This window comes from Nerophis ophidion, linkage group LG16 (assembly GCF_033978795.1).
Source record: "Nerophis ophidion isolate RoL-2023_Sa linkage group LG16, RoL_Noph_v1.0, whole genome shotgun sequence".
NCBI classification, from domain to species: Eukaryota; Metazoa; Chordata; class Actinopteri; order Syngnathiformes; family Syngnathidae; genus Nerophis; species Nerophis ophidion.
The window spans coordinates 16,936,026-16,948,824 of record NC_084626.1 but is presented as its reverse complement, the minus strand read 5'-3'; the positions used below and the strand labels follow the sequence as shown (position 1 = coordinate 16,948,824).

The 12,799-nt window shown below is 40.0% G+C and overlaps 1 protein-coding gene across 1 annotated transcript in view; it reads left to right on the top strand.

The window, feature by feature from the left end:
* Positions 1-12,799, top strand: part of ptprt (protein tyrosine phosphatase receptor type T) — a 489,779-nt gene that overhangs the window by 372,074 nt on the left and 104,906 nt on the right. The window contains exon 21 of the mRNA XM_061874425.1: positions 2,427-2,462. Coding sequence (XP_061730409.1) covers positions 2,427-2,462 — 36 coding nt within the window. The remainder of the gene's footprint in view (positions 1-2,426; positions 2,463-12,799) is intronic.

The window sequence follows — 12,799 nt, the reverse complement described above, 5'->3', positions numbered from 1 at the left end:
TATAAGAAAACTTTAAAATGTTGGCGATATTATAATAATAATCGGAATTTCACTTGGCAAAATTATGACAAAAGTCATCATTTTACTTAAGTTTGGACACACCTTCTCATCCAATGCATTTTCTTTATTTTCATGACTATTTATATTGTAGATTGTCACTGCAGGCATCACATCTATGAATGAACACATGTGGAGTTATATACTTAACTAAAAAAGGTGAAATAACTGAAAACATGTGTTATATTCTAGTTTCTTCAAAATAGCCACCCTTTGCTCTGGTTACTGCTTTGCACACTCTTGGCATTCTCTTGATGAGCCTCAACGAGGTAGACACCTGAAATGGTTTTCACCTCACAGGTGTGCCTTATCAGGGTTGATTAGTGGAATTTATTGTTTTATCAATGGGGTTGGGACCATCTGTCGTGTGGTGAATGAGAAGGTGTGTTCAAACGTTAGGCCTGTACTGTATATTGTCAAAACGGGGTCTATGGTGTGGTTTGTTTTCCCGGAATGCAAAGGAAGATGCCGGGATATATCGTGAAGGTAAAGACATAATTTTAATCTTAACTCAAAAGCTACAAAAAAAAGCACTCGCAGTGGAGGCACAAAACTTAACGCAGGGAACAAAACTAATACTTTTTAACATAAACTATGAACATAAAACAAACAATACTTACTGTGACATGAGCAAAGCAGCATGAACAATGAACATCAGTACAAACTATGGCATGGACAGAACAAAATCAAGAGTCTATCAAGGGTGATGTCCCCAGCCCGACTACCTGGCAACTGTGGCTTAAATAATAGTGGCGTGATTATTGACAGGTGCGTGAGTCCAAACAAATCAGGTGCGTGAGTCGTGAACACATGACAGGTGAAAATTAATGGGTCGCCATGGTGACAAAACAAGGGAGTGAAAAAACAGGAACTAAAAGAGTCCAAAAGCCAACAGAACATAGCCAAACATGACATGATCAAAAGACATGACATATATAAGACGCTGTTTGGTTGTTTTTTTAGATGTTTTCTACGCTCTACTATATAGTAGTTTGTATCCCCTTTACCTGCATAGTAAGCCACCACGTACAAGCAGTTTTGTCACAATTTAAAACGCACAGAAGTGTAAAAGACGTGTGTTCTTGGCCTCCATCGATGGTCTATCAAATAGAGCTAATTTTTCACTAAATATTTAAAAAGCTCAGGTTTTACGTCTTGTATTTTGTTTCATCACCGTACCCAAAATGTACCGAGGTACTTACTTAAAGGCCTACTGAAACCCACTACTACCCACCACGCAGTCTGATAGTTTATATATCAATGATGAAATATTAACATTGCAACACATGCCAATACGGCCTTTTTAGTTTACTAAATTGTCATTTTAAATTTCCCGGGACTTTTTTCTTGAAAACGTCGCGTAATGATGACGTGAACGCATGACGTCACAGGCTTTTAGGAATATGAGCGCTGCGCACACACACATTTAAAAGTCGTCTGCTTTAACGGCATAATTACACAGTATTTTGGAGATCTGTGTTGCTGAATCTTTTGCAATTTGTTCAATTAATATTGGAGAAGTCAAAGTAGAAAGATGGAGTTGGGAAGCTTCAGCCTTTAGCCACACAAACACACGGTGATTCCTTGTTTAAAATTCCCGGAGTTGAAACTTTACTATGGATCAGAGCGGACATGTCAACAAGCAGGTTTCGGTGAGAAAATTGTGGTTAAAAAGTCGCCACTTACCGGATATCAGCTGAGCTTGCGCCTCTCGTACAGCTGCCGTCGACTTCCCCGAGACACTGCGCGTCAACACCCGGCCGTGGACGTACACTTCCGACTATCAGGTACTGTTAAACTCACTAAAACACTAGCAACACAATAGAAAGATAAGGGTTTTCCCAGAATTATCCTCGGAAATGTCTGTAAAAACATATGAATCCGTCTCAATGCAACGCGATTGCAATTGCGTTTTTTTTTTCTTTTTTTTCTAGTCCATCGCTATCAATATCCTTAAACACGAATCTTTTATCCTCGCTCAAATTAATGGGGAAATTGTCGTTTTTTGGTCGGAATAGCTGTTTTTGTTGGAGGCTCCCATTAAAATCAATGTGAATATATGAGGAGCCATCAACATGTGACGTCATCGTCTGTGACTTCTGGTAGAGGCAGGGCTTTTCTCCAGTTGCGAACTTTATCGTGGATGTTCTCTACTGAATCTTTTCAGCAAAAATATGGCAATATCGCGAAATGATCAAGTATGACACATAGAATGGACCTGCTATCCCCGTTTAAATAAGAAAATCTCATTTCAGTAGGCCTTTAACCGCAATCACACCGTACTGTTACACTGTCAGCTCAGTCTCACCGTGGCTTCAGTATGCAGGCCTCTGTGTGTTATTGATTGTGTTGTGTTTTTCACCATGCAGTGTCCAAAGAGCCCGTCCCTGCCACCACATCCCTGGGTAAGAAAAAAGAAAAATGTACTTGAAGACATTAACATTGACTGTGTGTCCTCCGCTAATGAGCTCTATGCTAATTAGCACCATCGCTCATTTCCTCATCTACATTTTACTGGCGCTGCTGTCACATCCTGTCACACCTTCTCCTCCCCGCTTTATCCATTCATCAACTGCTTGTTTCCTCATCTTTATGTCTGTCATCACCACCTGTGTCCACAACCATCAGAATGTAATGTGACTGGACAAAAGTATATGGACACAGCTCTTTTTATTAACGTCTTGAAGAAAGTGGAAGCTATTAAAGCTCAGCGGTGTCTAAATACTTTGTCCACACCAGGTTCATTGATTCCCACCAGACCACAATCTTCCCTCCTCCCTGCATCCAGCTGCAGGACCAGATGCTGTTTTGTACATCATGCTGAGCGGCACACTTATTTGTATCGACTGGATCCCCAGCATGATGTTTCCAGAATGTTCTTTCCACAATACTCCTCCCTCTCAGAGTGTAGTACAGAATTCAATCTAACCTTTCAAGGTGTTTTCTTCTTGCCTTGGGTGGAACATTTATAGAGGCTGTTTTGATGTTGGTGATCAGACGTTCTTCCTTTCTAGAAGTTTGCATTTTTCTTTTTTATAGTTACTAGAGATGTCCGATAATATGCTTTAAAATGTAATATCAGAAATTATCGGTATCAGTTTAAAAAATGATCGGTATCGGTTTCAAAAAGTAAAATACATGACTTTTTAAAACAACGCTGAGTACGCAGACGTATGGTGAAGTACAAAGCGCCAATAAACCTTTATAGGCATTCCTTTTGCGTGCTGGCCAAATCACATAATATGTACAGCTTTTCACACACACAAGTAAATGCAAGCCATACTTGATCAACAGCCATACAGGTCACACTGAGGGTTGCTGTCTACACAACTTTAACACTGTTGCAAATATGTGCCACACTGTAAACCCACACCAAACAAGAATGACAAACACATTTCGGGAGAACATCCACACCGTAACACAACTTAAACACAACAGAACAAATACCCAGTTCCCCTTGCATCACTAACTCTTTTGGGACGCTACAATATACACCCCTGCTACCACCTACCGCTCAGATGACATCAGCTTGCAGCTAAATTCTCTGTTGTAAGTTCTCCAGCCTGTTTACTTGTGGAAGGCTGGACAGCCAGTTAGCATCTAAATGTCCTCCAATATGCACACAAGTTTGGTATTTTCTTCTATTTTAGTCAAGTCATTTTACAAAAGAAAACCTGTTAGGCTATAGGCTACTAGGACCTAGCTGTTACACAACAGCTAAGCATACAATAACTCACAAGCTGGACATACGTAATAAGTGTCCTTCATTAAACAATATTGCCGTATAAAACAGCACATTTGTCATATAAGAAAATATCAAATAGTTATAGTTGTGTACTACAAATCACCAAAGATGATTCCCGAGTGGCCGCTGCTGCTCACTGCTCCCCTTAATTTGTACTGCATGTCATTGTTGACTACTGTGATATGTTATTTTACCTGACTGTGGTAAAAATACATATTTTTAGTTTGCAGCATCATTTTTGAGCATTTCTTGAAATTGATATTTTTACTTTCTCTTTAGGTCCTTATGTATAGGCCCACTTCAAATTAAACAATGACGATTGCTGTGGATTTGCCAATAAATTTAGTCAAGTTACAGTAATCATTCATCACATATATGTTGAAAAGGTCGGGCAAAATTCCCCAAACATGTGATTGCTTATAGTAAAATAGTTTTTTTTTTTTGTTTTGTTTTTTACAAATGTGTTTAGTATGTATCACTGTTCTGGGTAACTCACTCTAAGAGTGTCTTATCATTTGAAGTCTGTGTGAGTGAGATGAAAATAAAACTGCATTTTTACCAAATGCTTACTTTATTTCGATGATTAGGCATATGTTTGTGTCATTTTTAAAATGACCTAGGAATTAAAAAAAAATAATAATGTTGTGTAAATGGAAAAGTGTGTAAATCCTTTTGAAAAAAGACACACACTTTGTGAAATTGTGTGCAAGCAAATGGAAAAAAAATATATATATCTTGTAGACTGAGAATATTTATTTTTACCACAGTGAGGTAAAGTAACATATCATAGTAGTCAACCATGACACGCAGTACAAATTTAAATAAAGAATACAAATCTGTAGATAAATAAAAATGACAACATAGAGCAGTGGTTCTCAACCTTTTTCAGTGATGTACCCCCTGTGAACATTTTTTTTAATTCAAGTACCCCCTAATCAGAGCAAAGCATTTTTGGTTGAAAAAAAAGAGATATAGAAGTAAAGTACAGCACTATGTGATCCGTTTCGGATTTATTAAATTGTATAAAAGTGCAAAATATTGCTCATTTGTAGTGGTCTTTCTTGAACTATTTGGAAAAAAAGATAAAAATAACTAAAAACTTGTCGAAAAATAAACAAGTTATTCAATTATAAATACAGATTTCTACACATAGATGTAATAATCAACTTAAAGTGCCCTCTTTGGGGATTGTAATAGAGATCCATCTGGATTCATGAACTTAATTCTAAACATTTCTTCACAAAAAAAAAAAATCTTTATCATCAATATTTATGGAACAGGTCCACAAAAAAATCTAGCTGTCAACACTGAATATTGCATTGTTGCATTTCTTTTCACAGTTTATGAACTTACATCCAAGGATTTTTGAATTGTTGCCATTTTTAGAATATTTAAAAAAAATCTCACGTACCCCTTGGCATACCTTCAAGTACCCCCAGGGGTACACGTACCCCCTTTGAGAACCACTGGCATAGACTATCGGCTACGTGTGCAGACTTAGGCAACTGCAACTCTATGAAAGAACATACTCAAAACTTACTGATTCTAATCATCACCTGCTCGTCTAGCTGGATCAGGCCATAGTATATATATCATCCACATCACATGTGCAAGATGGGAAGGTGTGTGTTAAGCATTGTGTGTAATATTTCACAAAAACTGTGAAGCAGAGTCTATGCCTAATATTAGGCAAATATGCACAGTGGTTTTGTTTACTTTATGTAGACTTTGTTAACTATGTAAACATTTACAATTTAGTGTGTAAGCAATTGGAAAAAACTGTAATCCCTCCCTTGGTTGGGACCCTAAACAACTGCATAGAGTGTTTATGCCAGGGGCCGGCCCTTATAACTATACAGTCCAACCTTATATGGGGCGGCATAGCTCGGTTGGTAGAGTGGCCGTGCCAGCAACTTGAGGGTTGCGGGTTCGATTCCCGCTTCTGCCATCCTAGTCACTGCCGTTGTGTCCTTGGGCAAAACACTTTACCCACCTGCTCCCAGTGCCACCCACACTGGTTTAAATGTAACTTAGATATTGGGTTTCACTATGTAAAGTGCTTTGAGTCACTAGAGAAAAGTGCTATATGAATATACTTCATTTATATAACGATGATCACCCTCCAACCACTTAGAACAGCTCCCTTGACCAGGAAGTATCCTGCAAACAAATTTGAATAATACGTTCCTCTGTTAAATCCCAATCAAGTGATGGTGATGGTGATGATGATGATGAGGATGAGGACAGTCTGTTTCGTCTTTCATCAGCTACCTTCTCAAATTTTCAGCAGCCTTCAAGCAAAACTTCAACGTTTTGACGTGTTTCGGGAAGTTTGTGACTCGCGGCGGCTGAGTCGTTTGTCAAAAGCCAAAATGGAAAAGGAGCTGCAGCGAGAAGCAAGTTATTAAGAGAGCGGGACGTGCAGATTGAGGGATCAAAGTCAAAAGGAGCCAGCTCTGCCAAAGGAGTGTGTGTGTGTGCGTGTGCGTGTGTACGTGTGCATGTATGTGTGTGTACGTGTGTTTTGTAGCAGCTGGGTGGCTTTGTGTGCAGCTCAGGTGTTGTCTCAGCTTCATTTGACACACAATCATGCAAACACCTCGCCACACTCGGTCAGTGCCCCGAGGCACAAGGACACGTGGGCAAGTTAGGAGCGCGCACGCGGCGAGTTAACGCTGACGCCATGCAAATCCTGGGGATCAGGAGAAGACGGCCGCGGCGTCGCGCCTCTTATGTGCAAACACGTCTCGCTCTCTCAATCGATTTGTCAGACGCTGATGCATGCAGCAAGGCCGCGCAGCCGTCTTCTTGCTCGTCTTCGTCAGCCTTTTGTGTCACAGCAAGGACGGTGCGTCGCAGCCTTCTTTTTGGCGAGGCCGCGCAAAGTCACGGAGAAGTATAAAAGAAGCAAAGTGAAGTGAGTTGAGGCCAGAGTGCTTTGACAGCAACTCCAATAACAGGAAACTTCATCAGTAGCTATGTGCGCATGGACACATTTCATCGGATTAAAAGCCTAACCAGAATAAAAATGCTTAATGTAAACACACCATTTGGAATAGTGCGACCCGATCTCACACATTCCGATGAAAATTTAATTCTGATCAAGACATGTATGTCATTCGGGTTGTAGAAAACAATGATTTAAAAATTCGGGTTCAAATCATTCTTACTGCGTATGTCTTTGATGTCAGCTATACTTTGATGATGATCAATTTACTAGTTTCGGAATTAAGTGATTGTCTTGCTGCTGTCTACCCCCGTCAACATGTACAGAAATAGTCTTACATCCATCCATCCATTTCCTACCGCTTATTCCCTTTTGGGGTCGCGGGGGGCGCTGGCGCCTATCTCAGCTACAATCTTACAGTCGTGGTCAAAAGCTTTCATACACTTGTAAAGAACATAATGTCATGCCTGCCTTGAAGGCCTACTGAAATGAGATGTTCTTATTTAAACGGGGATAGCAGGTCCATTCTATGTGTCATACTTGATCATTTTGCGATATTGCCATATTTTTGTTGAAAGGTTTGAGTAAAGAACATCGACTATTAAGTTTGAAACCTTTGGTCGCTAATAAAAAAGCCTTGTCTGTACACTGAAGTAGCAGCCGATGTGCGCGTGACGTCACCGGTGTGAGGGCTCCTCACATCCGCACATTGATTACAATCATGGACACTAGCAGCGCGAGCGATTCTGACCGAGAAAGCGAAAATTTCCCCATTAATTGGAGCAAGGATGAAAGATTCGTGGATGAGGATAGTGAGAGTGAAGGACTAGAAGAAAAAAAAAAGACGAGGGCAGTGGGAGCGAATCAGATGTTATTAGACACATTTACTAGGATAATTCTGGAAAATCCCTTATCTGATTATTGTGTTACTAGTGTTTTAGTGAGATTATAAAGTCATACCTGAAAGTTGGAGGGGTGTGGTGACCGCCAGTGTCTCTGAGTGAAGCCATGGAGGAGCCAAGAAAGTCGCAGCTGCCTCTTTGACAGCTTCAGGAAGAACGACACAAGCTCCGCTCATGTTTACGGTAAGAGCCAACTTATTACCACAATTTCCTCACCGAAACTTGCCGGTTGACATGTGGTAGAGAAAGATGTTCGCTTGACCGCTCTGTTCCATATTAAAGCTTCACAACAAGCAAAGAAACACCGGCTGTGTTTGTGTTGCTACACCGCTTTCCACCAAATGCATTGTTCTTTGTAGTATCCATTATTAATTGAACAAATTGCAAAATACTCAGCAACACAGATGTCCAGAATACTGTGTAATCATGCGATTAAATCGGATGACTTTTAGCCGTGAGTGGTGCTGGGATAAAATGTCCGCTCCAACCAAAAACGTCACAAGCACGCGTCAAAATAAGCGTCATCATTCCGCGACGTTTTCAACATGATACTTGGCGGGAAATTTTAAATTGCAATTTAGTAAACTAAAAAGGATGTATTGTCATTTGTTGCAATGTTAATATTTCATCATTGATATATAAACTATCAGACTGTGTGGTCGGTAGTAGTGGGTTTCAGTAGGCCTTTGAGTTTCCAATAAATTCTACAACTCTTATTTTATTGTGATACAGTGATTGGAGCACATACTTTTTTGTCACAAAAAACATTCATGAAGTTTGGTTCTTTTTCGAATTTATTATAGGTCTACTGAAAATGTGACCACATGTGTTGGGTCAAAAGTATACATACTGCAATATTTGGTTACATCTGACCACAGAAAGTTCCCCCAGAAGGTTTAATCTTTGTCAGTGTGATGGCAGATGAAACAAAAATTGACTTGTTTGGCCAAAATACCCAACAATATATTTGGGGGAGAAATGGTGAGGCATTTAATTCCAGGAACACCACACCTACAGTCAAGCATGGTGGTGATATTGTTACGCTATGGGCCTGTTTTGCTGCCAATTGAACTGGTGCTTCACAGAGAGTAAATGGGACAGTGAAAAAGGTGGATTACCTCCAAAATCTTCAGGACAACCTGAAATCATCAGCCCAGAGGTTGGGTCTTGGGCGCAGTTGGGTGTTCCAACATGACAATGACCCCAATCACACGTCAAAAGTGTTAAAGGAATGGCAAAATCAGGCTAGAATTAAGGTTTTTGAATGGCCTTCCCATAGTCCTGACTTAAAGGTGTGGACGATGCTGAAGAAACAAGTCCATGTCAGAAAAACAACTAATTTAGCTGAACTGCACCAATTTCGTCAAGAGGAGTCGTCAAAAATTCAAACTGATGAAGCTTGCGGATGGCTACCAAAAGTGCCTCATTGCAGTGAAACTTGTAACCAAATATTAACATTGCAGTATGTATACTTTTGACCCAGCAGATTTGGTCACAATTTCAGTAGACCCATAATAAATTCATAAAAGAACCAAACTTCATGATTTTTTTTGTGACAAACAAGTATGTGCTCCAATCACTCTATCACAAAAAAATAAGATTTGTGTAAATTATTGGAAGCTCAAGACATCCATGACATTATGTCCTTCACAAGTGTATGCAAATTTTTGACCACGACTGTGTATATTGTTGAGTCTGTTGATCAGGAGTGTCATGTGTCGATGTAACAATTAAAATAAGGATCCTGTTGTCCTCTTAACAAGCTGTTTTATTCACGACCTTACAGCTATTCCAAATACTAACTGCTAGTGTGACAGGGGCCAGCCGTAGTGGCTGTGCCAGATGTACATTGGTATACCTCACTTTCTGACTGCCTGAAATAGTGCAGATCCAAGATCACAAACACATAGCAGAACCACTATACTTGCCTCAGACATATACACAGAATGTCGTAACATGAAAACGCGCCACAACTCGCACATAACTATATAAAAGGCACAGAACAGCTCCATTTCAAAAAGAGTGGTAAAACAAAAGTAGTGAACAGAAGGTAACAATTATGAATTAATACCATGACGTCGGACAAGAAGAAATGCAGAAAGCCACGTTTGTTTACAGTGGAAGTCACTGCGTATTCTACGGCACGTGCAATGAGCGAACTCGTCCGAAAAATGGCGCCATAGCACAAACAACAGACCTTTCCTTTCATGTCAGGTTCTGCGCATGTCAAATTAAAGTACTCCGATCTAAGGTGTGATGCATGAAAAGATCATAGTCAGATTTGTTCATGGTCCATGTACACAGAAACATTGTAATCCGAATGATGATCAAAATAAATGCATTTTGTCCATGTACACATTACTAGTGTGGAACATGCTCAAGCTGAATGTACTTTTTAGTGTTTTATTCCCGCACGGGCGATTATTCTTCCATAGCCTCGCTCAGCATTGCAATAGCTGAATGCAGGGTGATTATAGCTAATAGTAGTCATTTTGTGTGGCCATAATGTGTCAGTGCTAGGTAATTGAAGGTGAGTGCTGGGTTGAGGGAGTCATTTTTAACTTTTATGTGCTCCGACTAGATGGAGCTGCATCTTGACTCTCTGCTTACACAGCTTGTATGACATATTCTATGTTCTATATCATATTCATAGCCCTCTCTACCCACAGATTTTTTTTTCTTTCAGTCTTTGTCCGCGCTCTCTTACAATCAATGTTTTATTCTTTGTCTTGCAGCCGCAGAAACATTTGATAGCATGAGAGTGTGAAGAACGACCCGGTGTATAATGAGCTGTGGAACACAATATTGCAGTCTGAATTTAACACATTAAAACCTTTATTGTATAAACTGTTCAGTAGTGCGCTACTAAGGTAAACAGAAAGAGGTCTTAGCCAAATAGTGCACCACGCAAGAAAATAGTGAGAGGTTTCAGGCAAATAGTGCGCCATTAAACAAAAAGAGGTTTCAAACAGTGCACCACAAGGGTAAAGAGTAATAAGTGTCGGCCAAATAGTGCACTGTACTTAAGTAAACAGTCAGAAGTGTTAGCCAAATAGTGCACTTCAAGGGTAATTAAATAATGAGAGGTTTCAGCCAAATAGTCACCACTAAATTAAATAGTGGTACGTGACAGCCAAATAGTGCACCAGTAGGGTAAGTAGTAGGTTGGAGCCAAATAGTGCACCAGTAAGGTAAATAGTAGGTTATAGCCCAATAGTGCACCACTCAGATAAATAAGTGTTATAGCCAAATAGTGCACCACTGAGGTAAATAAGTGTTCAGCCAAATGGTGCACCACTGAGGTGAATCAGTGTTATAGGCAAATAGTGCACCACTCAGGTGAATAAGTGTTACGGTCAAATAGTGCACTATTTGGGTGAATAAGTGTTACAGCCAAATAGTGCACCACTCAGGTAAAAACGTGTTATGTCCAAACAGTGCACCACTTTGGTGAATAAGTGTTACAGCCACATAGTGCACCACTCAGGTACATAAGTGTTATAGCCAAATAGTGCACCACTTTGGTGAATAAGTGTTACAGCCAAATAGTGCACCACTCAGATAATTAAGTGTTATGGCCAAATAGTGCACCACTGAGGTAAATAAGTGTTCAGCCAAATAGTGCACCACTGAGGTGAATCAGTGTTAAAGCCAAATAGTGCACCGCTCAGGTGAATAAGTGTTACGGCCAAATAGTACACCACTTGGGTGAATATGTGTTATAGCCAAATAGTGCATCACTCAGGTAAATAAGTGTTACGGCCAAAAAGTGCACCACTCAGGTAAAAAAGTGTTTTGGCCAAATAGTACACCACACAGGTAAATAAGTGTTATGGCCAAATAGTGCACCACTGAGGTAAAACAGTGTTATGGCCAAATAGTGCACCACTTGGGTGAATAGGTGTTACAGCCAAATAGTGCACCACACAGGTAAATAAGTGTTATGGCCAAATAGTGCACCACACAGGTAAATAAGTGTTATGGCCACATAGTGCACCACACAGGTAAATAAGTGTTATGGCCAAATAGTGCACCACACAGGTAAATAAGTGTTATAGCCAAATAGTGCACCACTCAGGTAAAAAAGTGTTATGGCCAAATAGTGCACCACTCAGGTAAAAAAGTGTCATAACCAAATAGTGCACCACACAGGCAAATAAGTGTTATAGCCAAATAGTGCATCACTCAGGTAAATAAGTGTTATAGCCAAATAGTGCACCACTCAGGTAAATAAGTGTTATAGCCAAAAAGTGCACCACTCAGGCAAATAAGTGTTATAACCAAATAGTGCACCACTCAGGGGAATAAGTGTTATAGCCAAATAGTGCATCACTCAGGCAAATAAGTGTTACGGCCAAATAGAGCACCATCCAGGCAAATAAGTGTTATAGCCAAATAGTGCATCACTCAGGTAAATAAGTGTTACGGCCAGATAGTGCACCACTCAGGTAAAAAAGTGTTATGGCCAAATAGTGCACCACTCAGGTAAAAAAGTGTTATAGACAACTAGATCACCACTCAGGTAAATAAGTGTTATAGCCAAATAGTGCACTACTCAGGCAAATAAGTGTTATAGCCAAATAGTGCACCACACAGGTAAATAAGTGTTATGGCCAAATAGTGCACCACACAGGTAAATAAGTGTTATAGCCAAATAGTGCACCACTCAGGTAAAAAAGTGTTATAGACAACTAGATCACCACTCAGGTAAATAAGTGTTATAGCCAAATAGTGCACTACTCAGGCAAATAAGTGTTATAGCCAAATAGTGCACCACTCAGGTAAATAATTATCTGTTTCAGTCAAAAAATGCTCCAGCAAAATACGTAGTAAGATGTTTCAGCCATATCACTGTATAACCCATTGCAGGCATTTCCCTTTTTTTAATACTATTCCCATTTGCATGTTTTTCCCTTTGAACACCTCCCTCCTCTCTTGCATCTGACTATGTTTCAGTCATAAGCTCAGCTGTTAGTTTCCATGTTGTAAGCTAAGGGATCACTCATCCTTAAAGTATTTGGATTCTTATTTCAAGCCGTGATAAAGAAAATTCCCCCAGGCGAAGCTCAGTGGCGACAAAGCTAACCTGGGCTCGTTCTGCATCCTAATCGCGCCCATGTGACTTTTAGCCAATCACGGCAGGCCTTA